The 20,354-nt window shown below is 41.0% G+C and overlaps 1 protein-coding gene across 1 annotated transcript in view; it reads right to left on the bottom strand.

Moving 5' to 3' along the window:
- LOC118826726 (corticotropin-releasing factor receptor 2) overlaps positions 1 to 4,135 on the bottom strand; it is a 178,005-nt gene extending 173,870 nt beyond the window's left edge. Inside the window, exon 1 of the mRNA XM_036597775.1 lies at positions 3,671 to 4,135. Coding sequence (XP_036453668.1) covers positions 3,671 to 3,712 — 42 coding nt within the window. The 5' untranslated portion in view covers positions 3,713 to 4,135. The remainder of the gene's footprint in view (positions 1 to 3,670) is intronic.
- Between the last annotated feature and the right edge of the window lie 16,219 nt (positions 4,136 to 20,354).

The raw sequence follows: 20,354 nt of genomic DNA on the forward strand, positions 1-20,354 counted from the left end.
TATTATTTTAACAGCAGTCTGTAAGCGTTTGGGAAACTGAGGAGACACTGCTGTAGTTTAGAAAGTGACATTTTCTGTTCTTGTTTGATACAGGATTTCAGCTGCTCAACAGTTCAGGGTCTCCTTTGTCATAATTTTCATTTAATAATGCGCCGAATGTTTTCAGTGGTGACAGGTCTGGACTGCAGGCAGGTCAGTTTAGCACCCGGACTCTTTTAATACGGAGCAATGCTGTTGTAATACATGCAGAATGTGGTTTGACATTGTCTTGCTGAAATAATCAAGGCCTTCCCTGAAAAAGACGTCATCTGGACGGCAGCATATGTTGCCAAAACATGTATTTATCGTTGAGCATTAATGGTGCCTTCACAGATGTGCAGGTCACCCATACCATGTGCACTAATGCACCCCTATACCATCATGAATACTGGCTTTTGAACTGTGCACTGATAACAAGCTGAGTGGTCTTTAGCCCGGAGGACACAGTGTCCACGATTTCCAAAAAGAATATCAAATGTTGATTCATCAGACCACAGGACACTTTTCCCCTCAGTCCATTTTAAATGAGCTCAGGCCCAGAGAAGGTGGCAGCATTTCTGCATCCTGTTTATCTTTGTTTTAATTTGCATTTGTGGATGCAGTGATGAACTGTTGTCACAGACAGTGGTTTTCAGAAGTGTTTCTGAGCCCATGCAGTGATTTCCACTACAGAATCCTGACTGTTTTTAATGCAGCCTGAGGGCCCAAAGATCACGGCCAGCAAATACGTTTTCAGCCTTGTCCCTTACATACAGAGATTTCTCCAGATTCTCTGAATCTTTTAATGATATTATGTACCGTAGATGATGAAAAGCAAAAGTTCTTTGCTATTTTATGTTGAGAAACGTTTTTCTTGAATTGTTGCACTATTTGATCATACAGTCTTTCACAGAGTGGTGAACCCCTCCTCATCTTTACTTCTGAAAGACTCCGCCTCTCTGAGATGCTCTTTTTATACCCAATCATGTTACTGACCTGTTGCCAATTAATCAAATGGGCATATATTTTTAAAAACAATCAATAAAATTTCTCAGTTTCAACATTTGATATGTTGTATTTGTACTATTTTCAATGAAGTATAGAGTTTAAATGATTTGCATGTTGTTGCATTTTGTTTTTATTTACATTTTGCACAGCATCCCAACTTTTTTCGAAATAAGGGTTGTAAAAAAGATGGCTCTTCAAGGGTTCTATAGTAAATGAAATGGTTCTATTTAGAACCTTGAGTTCTATATAGAACCATTCTGTTCTTTAATGGTTGTTTGTGTGGTTCACACTGATGGAGAATGTGCTGTATATGGTTCTATATAGCACAAAAATGAGTTCTGCTATTGTTACAAGCTTTGCAAGCTACATAGAACCATATACAACACATTCTTTATCAATCTGAACCATGCAAAGAACCATGTAAGCATGAAATGGTTCTATATAGAACTCATTTCTAAATAAACCCACTGCCTTTACTAAAGAACCCTAGAAAAACCATCATTTTAAGTGTGTGCCAGAATAACTGAACTAGAAGGGAAAGTTACATACTGTACATGCGCACTGTTATGTCAGTGAGTCTACAGGTAATGTCTGCATGTCTATGAAGGTCAGTGTGACCGATGTCCTTTGTGATATCATTTGTAGCAGTCAGCTTTAAATATTCTCACCATTCTCCCATTCATTTGCTACGGGGGAGAAATTGTGTTTGAAAGAATGAAAAATGTAAGTGTGATCAGTCCCAAAAACACAAGCACACTGTTCCTGTATAGGTTCTACGATCCTGCATAGAAGTTTGGTAACGGTGACCCATAGCAATGGTACATAAAACAAGGTAATATATTCATATTGTTATATGAATAACAATATGAATATATATCACTGATATATTGTTTTTCAGTTTTTGACATAATTTGAAAATACCTGTTGCCCTTTACATTGTCTGTAAATTTCATGAATGGACCAACAGAAACGGCCCAGAATGACTTGGAAAAAAATTCTAGTTCCATTGACTTACATTAAAAGTGAAGTACGTTTTTCCTCCTGCAAAGTTGTCATTTTGGAGATATGAGGTTTTGCTCCGACAGCAGCAATATGTTAAATGGGTTGTACTGGGAGGAGTTTTGGTTGTACTGGGAGGGGTTTTGTCATACAGGGAGGAGTTTGGGCTGTAACGTGAGGAGTTTTGGTCATACTGGGAGGAGATTCAGTTGTACTGGGAAGGGTTTCAGTTGTAGCTGGGAGGGGTTTTGGTTGTACTGGGTGGAGTTTTGGTTGTTGAATGCACCTTGGACCTGTAGTGGTTTGAGTGATTGGATTTGTAGTTGTTTTAAATGAGTTTACAGACCAGCTTGGCCAAAGTGGTCAACTAACATGACCAGGGTGATTCACCAGCCAAACCATGAACTCTAATGAAAAAATGCCTATGATGCTCTTCCTGTTAAGTCGGTTTCCAGCTTAACCAACTGGTTGACCAGGGTAGGTTTTCATCTAGACCAGCTGGATGTCCATGTCAACCACCTAGACCATTAAAGGCCAGCTTAGACCAGCTTAGACCATCTGAAACCAGCTACCAGAAAAACCTGGTCTTTGCTGGATTATTCAGCAGGGATTACCCAAATACCCATAGGCTCTGTAAAAATGGTTTGATGTTGTAAAGTAAAAACTAATTTTGAGTTTATTGAACTTTTAATAGTAAGTTATCAGAACAACAATATGCATTTTATTTTCTTATTTTATTTTCAAATAACTTATTTCAAGTTCAATTAACTCAACATATTAAGGCAACCAAGTTATTCACTTTAAGTTAAAGCATTGACTCATTTTTACAATATGGAATAAGAATGAAGTTCTAATAAAATGAATATTCAGAATTCATCAAGTTGCAAATATGGAGATTAAATTAAGGCAGAAATTTAAAAACATCAGGTAAATCGTAAATCATTTTATTCATTTCTTGTTCAGGGGATTCTTGAAATATCGAATAAAATATCTAAAGTCCCCTTTTACTGTACAGTTTGTAAAATTTATAGTTTATAAAATATCAAAATATGTTCACATGACAATGACTCCAAATTCTTTAGTGTACAAAACACTCCACTGTCCAGTCACTGCTTCGGCTGCTTCTGCCTATACGGTATAATATTTGTTTTCCAATCCATCATTTCTATTAACGTGAGCACCGTATAAGACACGCGCTCGCTGCGGATGCCTGACCGAGTGAATAACGACTCCACTAGGACTGAGAATTCCCACACACTCTGGACTGTCCTATGGGGACCAACCTTTTCGCTTTTCCATGACGTCTGTGTCATGTTCCTCTCTGCTTGAGTGACGGTGCTACAGGAACTGCAGCCGCTCTCATTTCACACGTCAAATTTCATAACATATAAAAGCCGTCATTCCGCTCAGGGTGTGATGAGGTCTGCTGGATTTTCCGCCGTTGAGTAACGGCATGAAATGTTATACAAAATCTAAACCCCTGATCAACCAGCTTTGAACTTGATTGACATCAGACTATGATATTTCAAATTCTCTGAGGAACATCTGCTCTCCTCCACTGAGAGAATGAAGTTACAGCAGAAAGCTGGTGTGCAGCTGCAGCACGCTGGACGTTTTCTTAATACATACAATGTCGAATACTTACACAGACGAAAAGAAGACAAATTACAATCTTCACTGCATCCATTTTGGTCGTTCAGGTGGAGCTTGAGAAGATCATCGTCCAGAGGGAGATGAATCAGTTGTTAAAGTCCAGGGAAAAAAGCCGAACAAACAAAAAAAACCTTAAAAATCGATTGATAATCTTTAAAAAAAGACCACAGATTTCATCAAATTTTCCAAACAGCATCGACATACAATTCCAATCCAACTGTGGAAGCCAGCAAGTCAAGAAGGCAGTTAGAAATGTAAACATCCATCCATGTAAGAAGCTCCAAAAAGTCACAAGTTCCAAAAGACCGGCTGACCCTCACAGACCCTTCTGAAGTTGTGAAATTGAAACTTCACGTGAAGTTTCAGTGCTGGAGCTGCTGTGTGGTCAGGCAAGTCTTCCACACGCTGCCCGTCTGACTGCGCTGGCTGATCAGCTGGACGGCCACGCGGCGGCCAAAGACAACACTACAAAGTCCAGAACTATTTTAGTTCACTGCCTGCGCGCTCTCTTTTTAAGGGTTTTGAGTGGCTGCCGCGTGCAGGCTGGGAAGAAGAGGAGGGTCCGCACTGAGACCAGCTGGGCTGTTGGGGTTGCTGTGGGATTTGGAGAATGCAGGACATTTAGGAAAAGGCAATAAGAAGACCTGAGGGATGTTCCAGAAAGGTCAGGACGCTCAGATGTCTCAGGGAAACAGGTGGTTAAAGTGATAATCTGGGCAAAATGGACAGTTTTCCTCCCTTATCCCAAAAGCCAAGTTTGGAGTCTGAAGTTTGCTTCTTGAGTTTAGCACTGAGGCTGCATAACTAATTTAGCTAATAAGTAAGAGGCCACCGATTAGCATGGTGCTAACTGCATGCCTACTTGCCTCAAACCATGTCATGGTGTTGAAGAGGCACTGCATCCAAAATTAAAAATGTACCCAATCACCATCTGTTACTATCTGTGGCATGACATCACCTCTACAGTGAGGTTTTCCAGATTTAAGCCCGTATGGAAAAACATATTCCAAATGTATCACATATCTTTTTGGAATGTATAAAAAGGACAAAATGTGTTAAATATATTTTTGAAATAGATTTTTCTGTATTAGTTAATATGTGTTCAGTTGTGTGTAATGAAGGTTACAGATGTAACTAAACGTACTGACTCCTGTGATCTGCACTGTACTTTACATTGACCATGTACGTCTGCAGTCAGACTCTCACACACAATGTATTTCACATAAACAAGATATCAGATCATAACTGCATTTTCACAGAGTATCAATACCCACAACACTCGCTTCTGTCCTGTTAAAGGATCATTTGATCATATTTAAAATGAAGATATTGGAATACAAATTCATTTCAGAAGGTATCAGACAGTGAAGAGCATCAGACAGGATTCTGGCTGTTTTCATACATTTTCAAATGTATGTAAGCATATTTATATACATTTATTTTTGTATGGTACATTTCTGTGTGTAATATTTCTCCATACATTTTAAAATAAAGAAATATTAAAATATATTTGATTAATATGGTGATATTCTGAAATACATTTTAGCGTTTGGAATGTATTTTGGCATGGACTGCAATGTATTTAAATGTATTTCAAATTTATTAAAATATATGCCCATATATTTCTTTCCATATGGAAGACGTCTTCTGATGGTGTCTCTTGAACGTGGGAGGAACTATTAAAAACTACAAGCACGTTGAGGGCAGTTTGGGCAGTTTGAAATGTTTTTATTTCTCTCTAGCTGACAAATTTCTTGTTATCACATGAGGTTATTTTTTGGGTTGAACTGATGAACGATATTTTACAGTGTGGGCTGCATTCAAATTTAGCAAAAAAATCAACACTGTGCTCTAAAATGTGTAGAAAATACCAGGTTTGAGTATAAAAATGCCATATTCAAGTATGTTCTCTGTGCAGCATGTATGAACTTATTTTCACATAGAAAATCAAGAAAGCATGGAGTTTGACCGAGGGTGTTCAAACTTTTGCATAGCTAGCGCCACTGCTACGAAACGGATCATCACATTTACAGCATAGTGTTAGTTCAGGCAGGCCACAAAGTCAAGCTCAGGCCCCAATCTCAGCTCACCAGCTGTTGTCAGCTGTTCTTAATCAAGTGACAACTCAGCTGGTCGCCTGCTACGCATAGGATTGGCTCAATTCATCAGACCATTTATCTAAGCTGCCCATTCTCGCCGCTCCTCTGCAAACCACTTTGCAGCCCGCCTCCACCCAAACTCCTCCTTCATGCTGTGTCTGTCTCAATCTATGTCATGTTTGCTGTCATTGATGCTGCTCTGCTGCTCTCCCTGCCTTGGGCTTTCCATATGTGCACATGGAAGGGCAGGGAGGTGCCAGAATAGAGCCATACCTCCAAATCTAACTTACTGCAAATGGAAACAAAACATTTTCTTTGACAAACGATCCTGACTGAACTGTATTTTTTAGATTCTTGTGCATTTCTCTCTCACCATGGGAGGATACCCGATGATTGTTTGATATATTGCTGTAATGCATGTTGGCTTTTGTAGTGAGAGAGCAGTGCTGGATGAAATGGTTGGTCTAGTGTAGCGAATAATAGGAGTTCAAATCCCTGTCCAGGTAAACACACCATGAAATACCAATAAGAGTCCTTGGGCAAGACTCCTAACCCTTCATTTGTCTACATCTGTAACATAATGAAATTGTAAGTTGCTCTGGATAACAGTCAGTCAAATGCATGTGAAAAGCAAATCAAAACACAAAAAAGGTACAAAATTGTAGATTCAGTCAAAGCAATGAGGCCAAGGGACACAATGCTAATCTATGGAATGTCAAAACACAACAAATATCTTGTTAAATGCTGTTTTAACCAAACTCCAGTGAACTCCAGTAATATCTGATCTCAGTTTTGACTGGAAATTGAACAAAGCATGGTGTCTGACTTGTGCAGAGTAGTGCACATGCCAGCAAATTCACCAAATCCTGTAGTGTCCCCCATATGTAGGTCAGCATGTGTTAAAGACTGTCTTTAAATCTGTCTAGTCAGCGTTTAGATGATTCTGAGGAAAGTTGTTTGTAAGTGGTCATCTGCCTGTTGAGTTATTGCACATGACAGCAGCATGCTAATGTGTGTCACAATAGAGGTCAGTGTGCAAGGTCAGTTTGTGTGGTGGCTGTTTAGAATGTATGATCCCTGAAGGCAGAAAACTGGTGGTCAGTGTTCTAACTGAGATGAGTGCTTCGGGGGGAGGATGGCTCCACCAGCCTTATTCTGCTATCAGTTCAGATAAAGTTACTCATTAGATGGACCACCTTTGTGTTCAAAACCCTGTGTATGGACTACAGCGCAGGAACAAGGGACATTCTTAACAGACACTTTCAAAAGTTTGGTATTACTTGTCATTTTAACAAGTGCTGTTAATAAGTTCAATAACTTATACGGTTAGATTGAAATGCTGTATGCTAAACACTAGAAGATACTTTAAGATGTTTTTAATTAACATTACAAGTTTTTGGGAACATCGATAAGCTACGAACTGCTACTAACATTATGACCTCCTTGTTTCTACGCTCATTGTCCATTTTATCAGCTCCACTTACTATATAGGTGCACTTTGTAGTTCTACAGTTACAGACTGTAGTCCATCTGTTTCTCTGATACTTTGTTAGCCCCCTTTTACCCTGTTCTTCAGTGGTCAGGACCTCCATGGACCCTCACAGAGCAGGTACTATGTGGGTGGTGGGTCATTCTCAGCACTGCAGTAACACTGATGTGGTGGTGGTGTGTTAGTGTGTGTTGTGCTGGTCTGAGTGGATCAGACACAGCAGTGCTGCTGGAGTTTTTAAACACCTCAGTGTCACTGCTGGACTGAGAATAGTCCACCAACCAAAAATATCCAGCCAACAGCGTCCTGTGGGCAGCATCCTGTGACCACTGATGAAGGACTAGAGGATGACCAACACAAACTGTGCAGCAGCAGATGAGCTATCGTCTCTGACTTTACATCTACAAGGTGGACTGACAAGGTAGGAGAGTCTAATAGAGTGGACAGTGAGTGGACACATTATCTAAAAGATGAAGAATATTGAAATCCTTCATTTCGTCAAGCATATAGTCGGTATCAGCATCGCTGCAAAAGTGTTTTGCTGCGGCGACGCTGCTCGCTTATTTCTGGTACCGCTGTCTGTTTCACACATGCTCAGACTGAGAAATCTGAAAGAAATCAGAGTAAGAGTTCACATGCGCTGAGAAATCTGATTACTGAGCTAAAATCCAGCCTCTTTATCAGATTTCTTGACCTTACTCCGATCTAAGAAATCAGAGTGAGCTGTTTACACGACCATTTGAATAATCAGATAACTGCAGAAATATGATTATGATTGGATTATTGAGCAGATGTAAACACAGTCAGTGTCTGAAGTGCTGTAAATAGAAATGTAAACCACTCATTGCAATGAATTCCACTGAAATTGACGGCAACATTCTGCTCCTGAGATGCTAGTGTGACGGGACCTTTACCTTTGAGAATTCTGCCAGCTTAACCTCTGGTACAGCAGTAAAAAGTGAGTTCATGCCGAAAAATATTTTCCATTTGTTATGTACTTTTGAATCCCTAATCATGCAGACATTTTGGCTTCATGCCTTTGTTAAAGGTTTGTCTTTGATCTGCAGTATTCTGCAACCGCTAACGATTTTCTCTGTGATCTGCACCAAACTCGACGCCACTAACAATCCGAAACCACCTCTCTACACCCAGCACACTCATTACAATCAATTGATTGAACAATCAATGGGTGTTATCAGCAATATTACCCATGCATTTCAGCACTTGCTCTTGCTGTTGTGCTTTGGTTTTCTGTGTAGAGTGCATGTAAAATGCTTGCTGTGACAAAGCAGTGCGAAAATTAAGGGCAATCTTGTCAAGTGTCTGGGTTCTGCACTCAGAACACAGAAAGAGACGCCATCCCGTCATCTTCAATAGAGCAGCAGGGGAACTGGGCTTATTACATTCAGACGCTGCCTGTGGGCCAGAGTTATTTTTAGGGTTTTGAATGAGGGGCACTGATAAATAGCACAATTATAAAACCTTTACCAGTTAAAATACAATTATGGTTCCATTATCATTAAGTGTGTAAAGCAGTGTCAGAAAATCACATAATTAGGTCTATTACATTATTTATCAACTTGACACAGTTTGAGGCAAGCAGGTGATGGTTTAACCATGCAGTTAGCATCATGGTAACTGGTGGGGTATAAGCTTATGTTACATGTTGGCTACTGTACAAAAGTAAAGAAGCAAACTTCAACACCAAGCATGTCTTGGCTGATGGACTACATTTGGGGAAATCATTGCTTTGTTGGTTCAGTCTCAGAGATTCAGACTGGAATTGAGCTGAATTGGGATCTACAGGATCTGAATTTTTGACATATCTACCATCCTGTATGTGTCCAACTCAGCCAATGCCTCATTCAGATCTTGGTCCACTCTCGTTTCACCCCTACCGATTAGCCCTTACCCCTCTCTTTTGCGCGTTCATGTCCAGGGGTAGGGTGTCCTGATTTTTATTGAGATAGAGGGGGAGGGTGAAGTGTTGGGGCTACATGGCCCTCCAAACTGAGGTTTTTCAGAGGCTCCAAACAGAGTGATATGAGAAAAAAAGAAGCAGGGGCAAGATGGCTGAACAAGAGACCAAAGAAACCCACAAATGTGAGAATTTTCTCCACTAAATAACGACTTTAACCACTGTATTATCTTAGTTTAATGTAGTTTTGATATATTATGGTGCTAAGCATTAAAAAAAAAATCACTAGTAACATGCTGATGTCTTTATAGCTAGCTAGGTAATTTCCCGTTCCACCTTAAACGGTGCAGCAGTTGCATTCTGGCACCTCAGGCATCAGAACTGTTGCACCATTTAAGGTGGAACGGGAAAATTTGAACAAGAAGCTGGCGAATATCTGACTTCAGCTTCATATCACTGAAGAATTAGGGGTGGGTGATAATAAATATGCCCCCCTCTTTGAAGGCATATGATGCCCTAAATGTAACTAAAGCCCAGCAGTGAGGAGCTGAACTTTACCCTCCTCTGCTGTCACTGCAGACTGGCAGGGTCGCCTACAGAGCAGCGCTGGTAGCTGTTAATGAAGTGATGCTCTTTTTATTTGAGGGTTGTTCCATTTCGTAGGGGAAGATTTTAACCACTGCCCCTTTCAACTCAGTTTCAAGGGGCAAGATGACCCTCGAAAATGAGGGGTAGGGGTAAAAATAAGAAAGAGGATTGGGCCCTTGTCCATCGGTCTCCCAGATCTTTTCCCTGTATGATCCCAGTGCCTCTGTAATCCTCCTTGTGAACTTGTCTTACTTGTATCTTAACTGCACTTCCCTTTGTGGCCCAGAGGAGGTTGGTTCCTATTTTGAGTCTTTGTTCCTCTCAGTGGTTCTCCCTCATGCTTTTAGAACAGTGGTTCTCAACCTGGTCAACAGCCCCCCCCGCCCCCCGCCTGAGCTGAACCAATATTTATATTCACTGTTGTTGCATCGCTGAAATAACAACGGCCAATCATTTTTCACAGGAAAACTTGAGGACCAGTTGAGTTTCATACGATAAGGACCAACCTTGTCCGAGGTTTGACAGAGGACGTCCCTCTCACTGGCTACAGTCTGGAGGGTGAAGATGTGGAGAAAAGTGTGTAGAAGTTGTGTAAAACTTGAGGAGCACAAAACTAAATCAGATGTAACTGTGCTGGTGAACTGAGTCAAATCAAACTGATTTTGATGATGCGCATTACTGGTAACCATGTATGAATCAAATCAAATTGCATTCATACGTTTCTTTTAGCCGTTTATTCTGGCTGGCTGTGAGGAAAGAGCAGCGTTCGAGCTGACCTGCTTTGTCACTGACTTTCCTTTTTTTCTGTTCCAGACAGTGAGTGCTTGTCTTTCATACAGGCTGTGTTGGCTTTTCTGGCCCAGGCAGTTAGAATATGGCTCTCCTATTCACAGGCTTGTTGAGTAAAATGACATGTAAAGCTCAGAGAGGCGGAACAGCAGCTTTGGAACAGCACGTCTTCCTGCTCCGTCACAGAAATACATTTTCCTCAAAATGACTTTTAAGATGGATTTCAGCCTTTTTTTGGCATTTCAAAGAGTAAAGGGTATGGCGGCGTCAGTGCTCCCACGGGCACAAAACGTACATTTTCATCATCTTGAGGGATTTGGTCCCTACAAGGAGATTCAATACTGTGCAAAAATCTAATTTCATCTGAGGAAGTGATCTATGAATCTGCTAATCTGTGCCCTGACAAGTACAAAATATCCTTGTTTTCATTAGGGGGGACTTGGTCCTTACTAAGAACTTCAGTACTGTGCGAAAGTTGTAGACCATCTGAGAAAATGACCTGTAAAGATATCTGTGCAGTAAATAATGGCTTAAGTGTGTGTGTTTTGGTGTGAGTACGCTGGCGCAATACGGCTGGAACTTTACATTGTTGTTTTTTCGTTTGTTTTGTATTGTTTGTGTCTATGTTTCCCCACTGACCAAGGAGTTTGCCATCACGTCCACCGAGAAGGCTTCTTGAGCTGGTCGTTTGAGTGATGCTACATTGCAGCTATGATGCAGCCTGGACCGGCTGTTGGAGTGACCCTGTATGGAGCGGTCGCCTGTTCATCGCTACATTGCAGTTACACTATATATCCAAAACTATCCAGACCCCCATTCTAATTAGTGAATTTAGCTACTTTAAGATGCACCCATCACTAACACAAGCATACAAGTGTGCATACACAGCCTGTATATTATATATAGTAAAGCATTGCCAATAGAACGGGATGCACTGGAGCAGCTAGACATGAGTCTAAGGTCACCATGCCTAATGCTAACCCTTAGCTAGAGGGGGCTAAAGCCCCCCAGCATTGGGCTGTGGAGCAGTGGAACTGTTTCTCTGGAGTGATGGAGCTCCATCCAATACCTTTGGGATGAGCTGGAGTGATCCACAACTGACCATCCAACATCAGTACCTGACCTCATTAATGCTCAATCAAATCCTCACAGCTATACTCCAGCATCTACTGTAGAGCCTTCCCAGAGAAGCAGAGGCTGTAAGTGCAGCAAGAGAGGACAAAATCCCTATGAACACCCTTCATTTAAAAAAATGAGCAGACTCTGCATTGCAGCTATGAGGCTCCCTGAGCAAGAGTGGAGCTTGATTTTCTCCTCTCTCTCTCTCAAAGATGAAGGCTGTAAGTGCTGTTTATCTGATGGGGGAAGTTTTGGTGGGTGTACCAGGTCTTCCAGGTGGTTGTTAGACGTGGACCGGTGGTGTTCGGCTGCGGGAAAATACGTTAACCTTTTGCGGCTAAGCACGTTTTCGGCCTTCGAGGCTTCCCAGACCGGCCATCTGTGTGATGCTACACTGTAGTTGCGGGGCCCCCCGGGCAGTGTGAGACCTTCCCCCACAGCTAAGGACTCATTCTTGGTTGGTTAAGGGACTCTATACTGTGGTCTGGGGAGTCTCCCTGCCAGCTATGGGAACTGTGAGAGTGTGAGTGTGTGTGTGTGTGTGTGTGTTTACTTATTGTTTATGTATTTTGTTACTTTTGTAAAGCAGCCTAGAGCATGGGAAAGGCACTATATATAAATAAAAGTGATGATTTGTACAAAAAGTACTAACATTAAATCAACACAAATAACCAAATGATCAATGCATTGTGACTGTTCTGTGAGTAACTGTTCTCTTTACCATTTCCAAAGCTCTACTCGAAGAAGCTCTGTATTGTTTGTAGTTATCATATCAATATGATGATCGTTGTCTATATAAATTAGAAAACAGGCAGCAGATTCATGTGAATCTCATCTGTACTTCATTAAATGTGGCTCTTCATTTGAATCTGGTACTTTGTCACAGACTATGAGCTGCTGATTTTATATTTCTCAGTGAGGTTCTTCTTGATCAGCTACACATCCTTTCAGACCCACAGCGCTGAGTCGTCTTCTCACAGTGGAAGGATGGACAGAAACACCTGTGGATGTTTTCAGATCTGAAGCAGCTTGATTTTCTCCTCTCTCTCAGAGATGAAAGCTTTAAGTGCTGTTTATCTGATGGGGGCAGTTTTGGGGTCTACCAGGTCTTCCAGGTGGTTGTTAGGAGCCTCACTTTCTCTGTAGCTTTTGAACTTCAGCTTTGGAATTGCAGGTGGATTATCTTACATCTAATCTCCTCAGAAATATCTCCTGAAAAATGATTCTCTTGTATTTTATGGCTATTTTGACAGTTAATTAAATAAATGATGGATGGTCTCTGAATTTTGGACAGTACTTTACAAGAAATGTTATATTAATATGATTAACACTGCCTTCATTAGAGAAAAGTGTTGAATGCGTCAGCTGTCATTCATTTCAAACCTCTTTACGATTTAATTATTACAAACTGATATACAGCCTTTCAGAATGAATCTCTTCATTGTGATTGTGAAGTTTGCTTTTCAAAATGTTTGTTGTTTCATTCACCATGGAATGTAAAGGGCAGCTTGGATTTCCAAACGCTGTACAAAAACACGGCAAAAAGCATCTTATTTCTTGTGACAGCGCTGAATGCTGTGTGGACATGTACGATGGTAACAGGCTTTTCTTCTGCCTCGTTGCTCTAAATGAAATGTATTTTCACTCTGCGGGTCATTTTTAAAGGATGAAAACAGGACAGTACAGGCTCCTCAAATGCCGCACACTGGGCTGCAGGCTGCTGCACACTGTAACACTCAGAGGCAACATGAAAGAGAAACCCAGAGATTCTCTCTGTTCTCGCCGGCAAAGCACTCAAACGTGATCAGATGTGACAGCTTTGCCTCGATCAGTCAGGCACGCTAACACCACGCTAACAAAGGACTTCCAAGAGCCAGGCAGACACCCAGAAACGTCCGGCCGCTTGATCCCTGATGTGACACTGGCCTTATTCTTGCTTTGTGGATGTAGTAACACACCAATGAGCCCTGATTTCAAGAAGTAGAGGCCTGTTATTCTAGCAATCAGGTGAAATGTGTGAAGAAAGTAATACAAAACTGATTCTATTCACAGGAATCAGACATGATAATGGCTTCACAGTCTTTCAAATGAAAACAGTGACCTTTATCTATTAAAGGTGCACAGAAATTAGCTCAAACAGGAAGAATGACGAACAAACTACTCTGTGTCTGATTCCCGAAACTGTTGTACCCTTTACTTTTATTCAAGGTGTGAAATACAGGGGGTCCTGGGGGGTCCTAATTAACCTCTCGGACCCCCTAGATATCTCAAATTTCTGAGGGGTTCCTGAAAATAAATGTATCATGATGTTTTGCTGCCTATTAGGTAAAAAAAATAGACCCTCAAATACAAATTCAAGAAAAGAATGTTGTTTAGTTGCTTCACCCACAAAGAGGTGAGTTTCGATCTTTGATGTTCTTAACCCTTTGATGTGCAACATGGGTCAAAAGTGAGTTTGTATGTTCTATATCTCTGCAATAAATTAATGTCATTATTCAGGATTCCATGAATTCTTCATTTTGATATTGTTTTTCTTACTTTTTGGGATCATTTGTATATCACCACCCTACTAATGCACAACATGGGTCGAAAATCACCCATATTCATTTCCTATGTTATTTCATGCATAGCTGAGTGTTTATTCCCTTATTTAATGGGGAAACTCCAGGTCTACATCAGTCAGACAGTAATCAGATTTCTACTTTACAACCAGCCAATAAACTCACAGAAGACATCACATAAACATAACGTAAAACTCAAACTTCATGCCGCAGCTTTTTTTTTTTTTAAACATCGCACCACTTTATCTGAAAATATGAACACACACCATCTAGAAGATGAATATTTAAATCCTTCATTTCGTCGAGAATGTAGTTGGTTGCTGCTCGCTTATTTCTGGTATTGCAGTCTGTTTTCGCACATGTGCAGACTAAGAAATCTGAAAGAATCAGAGTAAGAGTTTAATCCAATTATGATTGGATTATTGAGTGCATGTAAACATACTCACTGTTTTAATTCTTCTTTTTTTACTTTATGAACAAAAATAATTTGTATTTCTACATCAAGTTTATACACATGCATCAAAAAAGACTCATGCATGCAAGTGTGATAAAAAAAAAGACAAAATAATTATTTTAACAGAAATGATCAGTGATTTAGCCCAAAAAAAAAAATACATTTAATGTTTGAAATATGCTTGTCACTTTGTCACACATAACATACATGTATCACAATTATTGAACTGTAGTGTAACAGTAGTGAACTGTAGTGAATGTGACTGAATAAAAGAAAATAAAACTGATGAAATAAAATAAAGTGTACAGTACAAATTGCCATCTAAGTGCTTACATTCTTTACAAGTGACAACTACGTGTTTGACAAAGTTTGATATTACTATAAGAAGATTTGTTAAATGAAATATTTTGGTGCCAGTGAAGCATCAGCAGAGCTATGGAAAGGACATAGGCAGCCAGACAATGCTGGACTAGCTAGCCAGAATGGACCCCCCTGAGTACCAGGGTGTTATTCCAGACACTGCCTTTATTACAGCTTCCATTCTTTTCAAGAGCCTCACTTTCAGTTTCTCAAACAAATCAGCAGGGATATTTTTCCAAACCTCTAAAGTTCAGTGCTGTGGGCCTCACTCACCCTACAGGATTTTAAATATCCTAACAAAATGAGAGACCCCACACGTCACGTCCCACAGCCATCAAGTCCCCACACTACACAATCTGCCCTGAACGAAACACCACACACTTTCAGATTGTGCTTGGAACAAGAGTCCCCAGCAATGGCTCCGATTCCCAAAACCTCACAGGGAGAATCTCACGAACTGCTGCCTCGTGGGATTTCTCGCAAACTAACGTGACTTCAGATATAAACGAACACGGCAGATGGCAGCCAGGCTATTGCTATGCTGGTGGTGTGTGCTGTATACGCAAATTCAGCTTGGCTCTCTTTAGTTGACGGTCTTTCAGGCCTGATGTCAACACTGCGTTTCACACCAGAGAATCTCTGTCCACCCCACAATACAGATTAATGAGTCGTAAATATTGAACATGTTTAATATTTTCGATTCACAATTGGGGCCCCGCCTGGACTGGGTGTATATTGGGGGGGTGAGGATTGGATTATAGACGCCCCACAACCAGAGATAATCTGGAAAGATCATCGTTTAAGACCACCCTGATAGCAGGAGACCTTTTGTGGTTGTTTGGAGGATCAAACTGGCCCAAAAATTGGCCTGATTATCCTGTATTGAGGGCCAGACATTAGAAATTAGTTTCACATTTTCTGCTTCTCACCATCCAAGTAATTCTAAACACATTCAGCGATACTGAGATCTGGACAGACTGGACTGGGGGCTGTTGTGCACTGTAACATTCAGAAGCAACATGCAAGCAAAACCCAGAGATTCGCCCCGTTTTCACCAAGAAAGCACTCAAACTTGATCAGATGTGACAGCTTTGCCCTATTCAGTGTGGTAAGTGGCTTCACACCCTTTTGAATAAAGAAAACGGCGGCCTTTATTAATTAAAGTTGCACAGAAATGACCGCAAACACGAGCGCAGAATGACTTTCCAACGACACCGTGTCTGATTCAAGAAACTGCTCTACATCGAAACAAGCAGTGACTGAATCAGCTTCAAAGCAAGAAAACAAGCACCCGCACACAAGTTCCTCATTAACATATCATTTACAATTTAATTTGCTTATTGTTGGGAAAGTAAGCCAATAAAAGGAACACATTCACCAGGCTTATGAGCCAATAGTTGAACTCATCGGGGTCCTAAACATGAGGCAGGTGTGGAAGGTGTTGTGGAAGGAAAGGCTGAATACAAAACACAAGAGACTTTGTTCCATGAGCTGCCATGTGTATTACGCAACATTATATAAACTAGACAATAACAAACATACCAAGCTCACTATTTAGTATGTATATACAAACCCATTTCCAAAAGGCTGGGATGCTGTGCATAATGTAAATAAAACAGAGTACAATGATATGCAAATCATTCAAACCCTATATTTAATTGAGAATAGGGCTCAGGAACACTTCCAAAAACCACTGTCTGAACACAGTTCATACCTGCATCCACAAATGAAGGTCAAACTCTACCATGCAAAGAAGAAACCGGATATATACAGGATCCAGAAACACCGCCGCCTTCTCTGGGCCAGAGCTCATTTAAGATGGATTGAGGCAAAGCGGGAAAGTGCCCTGTGGTCCGACAAATCAAAATTGGAAATTCTTTTTGGAAATCATGGATGCCGCGTCCCCTAGGCTAAAAAGGAGAGGGACCATCCAGCTTGTTATTAGCACACAAAGGCCAGCATCTGTGATAGTATAGGGGTGCATGAGTACACATGGCATGGGTGATGTGCACATCTGTGAAGGCACCTTTAATGCTGAACGATATATACATGTTTTGGCAACATGCGCTGCCATCCAGACGACGTCTTTTTCAGGGCAGGCCTTGCTTATTTCAGCAAGACGATGTCAAACCACATTCTGCATGTATTACAGCAGCATTGCTCTGTATTAAAAGACTTGTAATACTACCACATTGGATCTTGCCTTGGCAGAAGAGCCATGAATGGCACCAGTGAAAAACATAAACCAAACCTAAGATTTTAACAAAGAAAAAAATAACTGTCCACTCTGACTAACTGAAAATAAACCCCCTTTCTGTGTATTTAACTGTGGGCTTAATGCATGCTGTTTTATGTACAGGTGAACTGGAAATAGACACGTTTGCAAAGGTTTTAAAAGCCACCGACTCACAAACTGGATTCACCAACTGGACTTCACAAGGTTAGCAACAAGGCCAACACAAGGATTTTATACTGAGCTCTTAAATGTTTAAATACTTCAGGCGATAGTTCTACAGCATCTCTTTACAGAAACAGCAGCAGCAGAACAGCAGCTTTAATCAGGCCTGACATTTTGGGTCTGAAACTGAGCCTGAGAACTTTCTATTTGGGCCTTTCTATCGGAAAAGCTTTAAAAATTCTATCCGAACCCTGACCCGAGCCGACCCATTGTGTTTTGAGTCTGAAACTGACCCCAGCACAACAAAATTCTGTCTGAAACTGACCCGACCCACACTGTAAAAAAGAATTGTTTCAACTTTAAAAACGCAGTGCTCAGCCGTCTGCAAACTTTTGTAACGTGACTTTATTAGGGGCATTCTGATACTCACTGTCATAGCAGGCAGGGGTCAAAACACAGGCGGGCAGGAAAAGATGCAGATCCATATTCAGAAATGACAAAGGGACCAGCAGGGGTCAAAACCAGGAACAACCAAACACACTAAACAGGCTCAGAACTCAAGTGACTAAACATAGAGACTTCACAACCTCAGTGAAAACAAAGGGGTATGAGTAGCAGTCTTAATGTCCTTGGAATGAGCTGCAGGTGTGTGGGAGGGGAGTAGAGTGGGTGGAGCCAGGGAGAGTCCAAGAGTCTCCCCATTTGGAGGGAGGCATGACAATTCTGAGTTAACTGAATTTCGATTAGTAAGTTAATAAGAATCTGTGTTTTTACCATGTAAAATGATTATTTGAAGTTCAAATAACTCGACGTTTTAATGCGGCCCAGACGCGAACTGTTTTAATTTAAACCCCCCTTTTTTTTTTTACAGTGCAGCCCATCGTCATCCAAAGTGTCGAAACAAATGTTAAAAAGATTAAAATTCTGATTTAATGAATTTCTTCATCAAATTGTGCTTTTGAGCAGCACCTCAGATGTTTTATTAGTCTAGATAAACTTTCCATAACATACTGTTCTCATGCTGTGTGGAGCTGATATAGTGAGCTTCTCCTGTTTGATCCTACGCTTTGAAAAAAGATGGTTCTTCAAGGGTTCTTTAGTAATGGAAATGGATCTATTTAGAACCGTGAGTTCAATATAGAACCGTTTCATGCTTAAATGGTTCTTTGCATCATGAAAGAGTTCTTCAGATTGACAGAGAATGTGTTGCAAATGATTCTATATAGAAGCTTTTTGAAAATGGTTCTGTATAGCACCAAAAATGGTTCTTCTATTGTTACAATGCCCAGCTGTAATGATAGAAGAACCCTTTCTGGTGCTATATAGAACCACGTTCAACACATTGTCTGTCAATCTGAAGAACACTTTCATGATGCAAAGAACCATTTAATCATGCAAATGGGTTTTTTAAGATACAGAACCTTATAGAACCATATAGAACTTATATTGAACTGTTTTCTTTACTAAAGAACCCTCACTGCTGATTTTGAGAGAACGTGCTGTCCGAGCTGAGTCTCAGAACCGTTCTGCTCAGTCTCTGTACATGAGCTGCTAATTATCCCTCATTAATGCTCAGCCTTTCACTCTGATTCAGAACGAGAGCTGCTCGGCTGAGCCCGCAGTGTGTTTAGAAACCCAGAGCAGCTGCTAGTAGTGGATATGTGACCATAGCCAATGCTAACGCTAACTCTGCATGGCAGGCCCAGGCCACGAGAGCACACAACCATTTGGCTTCCTTATGGGATGCTGGTCAGTCAGGCTAATGAGCTCAGAGTCACTTCCTCTTCTTGATTTACTCCTCTGTCCATCGAATCAGCAAAGCTCAAGGCCCTGCAGAGGCCTGAGTTTTGCGTGCGTATCATTTTAAGAACTGTATGTGATCAAGGGATACAACTAGGCAGAGATGATGAGGCAACATCATTGCAACATGGACAGTTTTCATCACCAATATTATTTTTGTTTTGAGACAGTAATCAGCAACTTTGCAACTTAATTACATGCACATGTTTGGTTTTTTCCAGCTAAGTCTTCCTCCAGTGACATGACGCAACTAAGCTGGAAGGGTGAAGGTAGCATGGGTTTCCTCTGAGACATGCGAAGCTGCACTGCATCTTTTTAAACTGCTGCTAACACAATGTTACTGAACAGCTCAACAGGCTTGAAGGGAAGTGCTGATGGCTAATTCTGTTACACTAGCTAACAGACGCTGGTGTTGGCTAGCATCGCGCCGAGTGATGGAGGGACAGGGATGACCAGAGAGCAATAATGATCTCTTCGACTTCCGGCTACAGATGGCTGTGGCATCACCAGGGATTGAACCCATGATCTCCTGAATGTTTGAGCTTTAGCTTGGACAAATGTTTGCTCAATTTTCAGACCGAATCAGGGAGTGGCTGAGCTGCACGACGCTGTCAATCTGCTGTGCTTTGTGAATGATTCACCAGCAAGACACGACAGAAGCCGAGAGACGAGAGACACACAGACATTTAATTCAGTGTTTTCACTCCAGGCTTGGAGCCCGCTGCACTGTATAGTTCAGTGTTTCTCTGCTGTTCAGCTTGTTCAGCTCAAGAAGGGATTAATTAGCTAATAATATCAGGTATTTTAACCAGGAAACCACAGTTATGCAGTGCAGGGGTTTCAGGACTGGAGCTGAACTCTGAACTAACTGCACTAGCAAACTTACAGAATCACGTCTGTTGAAACACGACGTCGTTTTCAGACCCACGACATTCAGTCTGATATTTAACGTTTATGTTTCTCCATTCAAACGTCATTTAAATCAGAAACAGAGAGTAAAGTTATACCGGCGGTCTGCAGCTCCGTTAGGGGGCGACTGTTCATCTCTCGGCTGATAACATCAGCTAAAGTTATCTAAAGGCCTGCATTGATCACATCTGT

This window comes from Colossoma macropomum, unplaced genomic scaffold (genome assembly GCF_904425465.1).
Source record: "Colossoma macropomum unplaced genomic scaffold, Colossoma_macropomum, whole genome shotgun sequence".
Taxonomy (NCBI): Eukaryota; Metazoa; Chordata; class Actinopteri; order Characiformes; family Serrasalmidae; genus Colossoma; species Colossoma macropomum.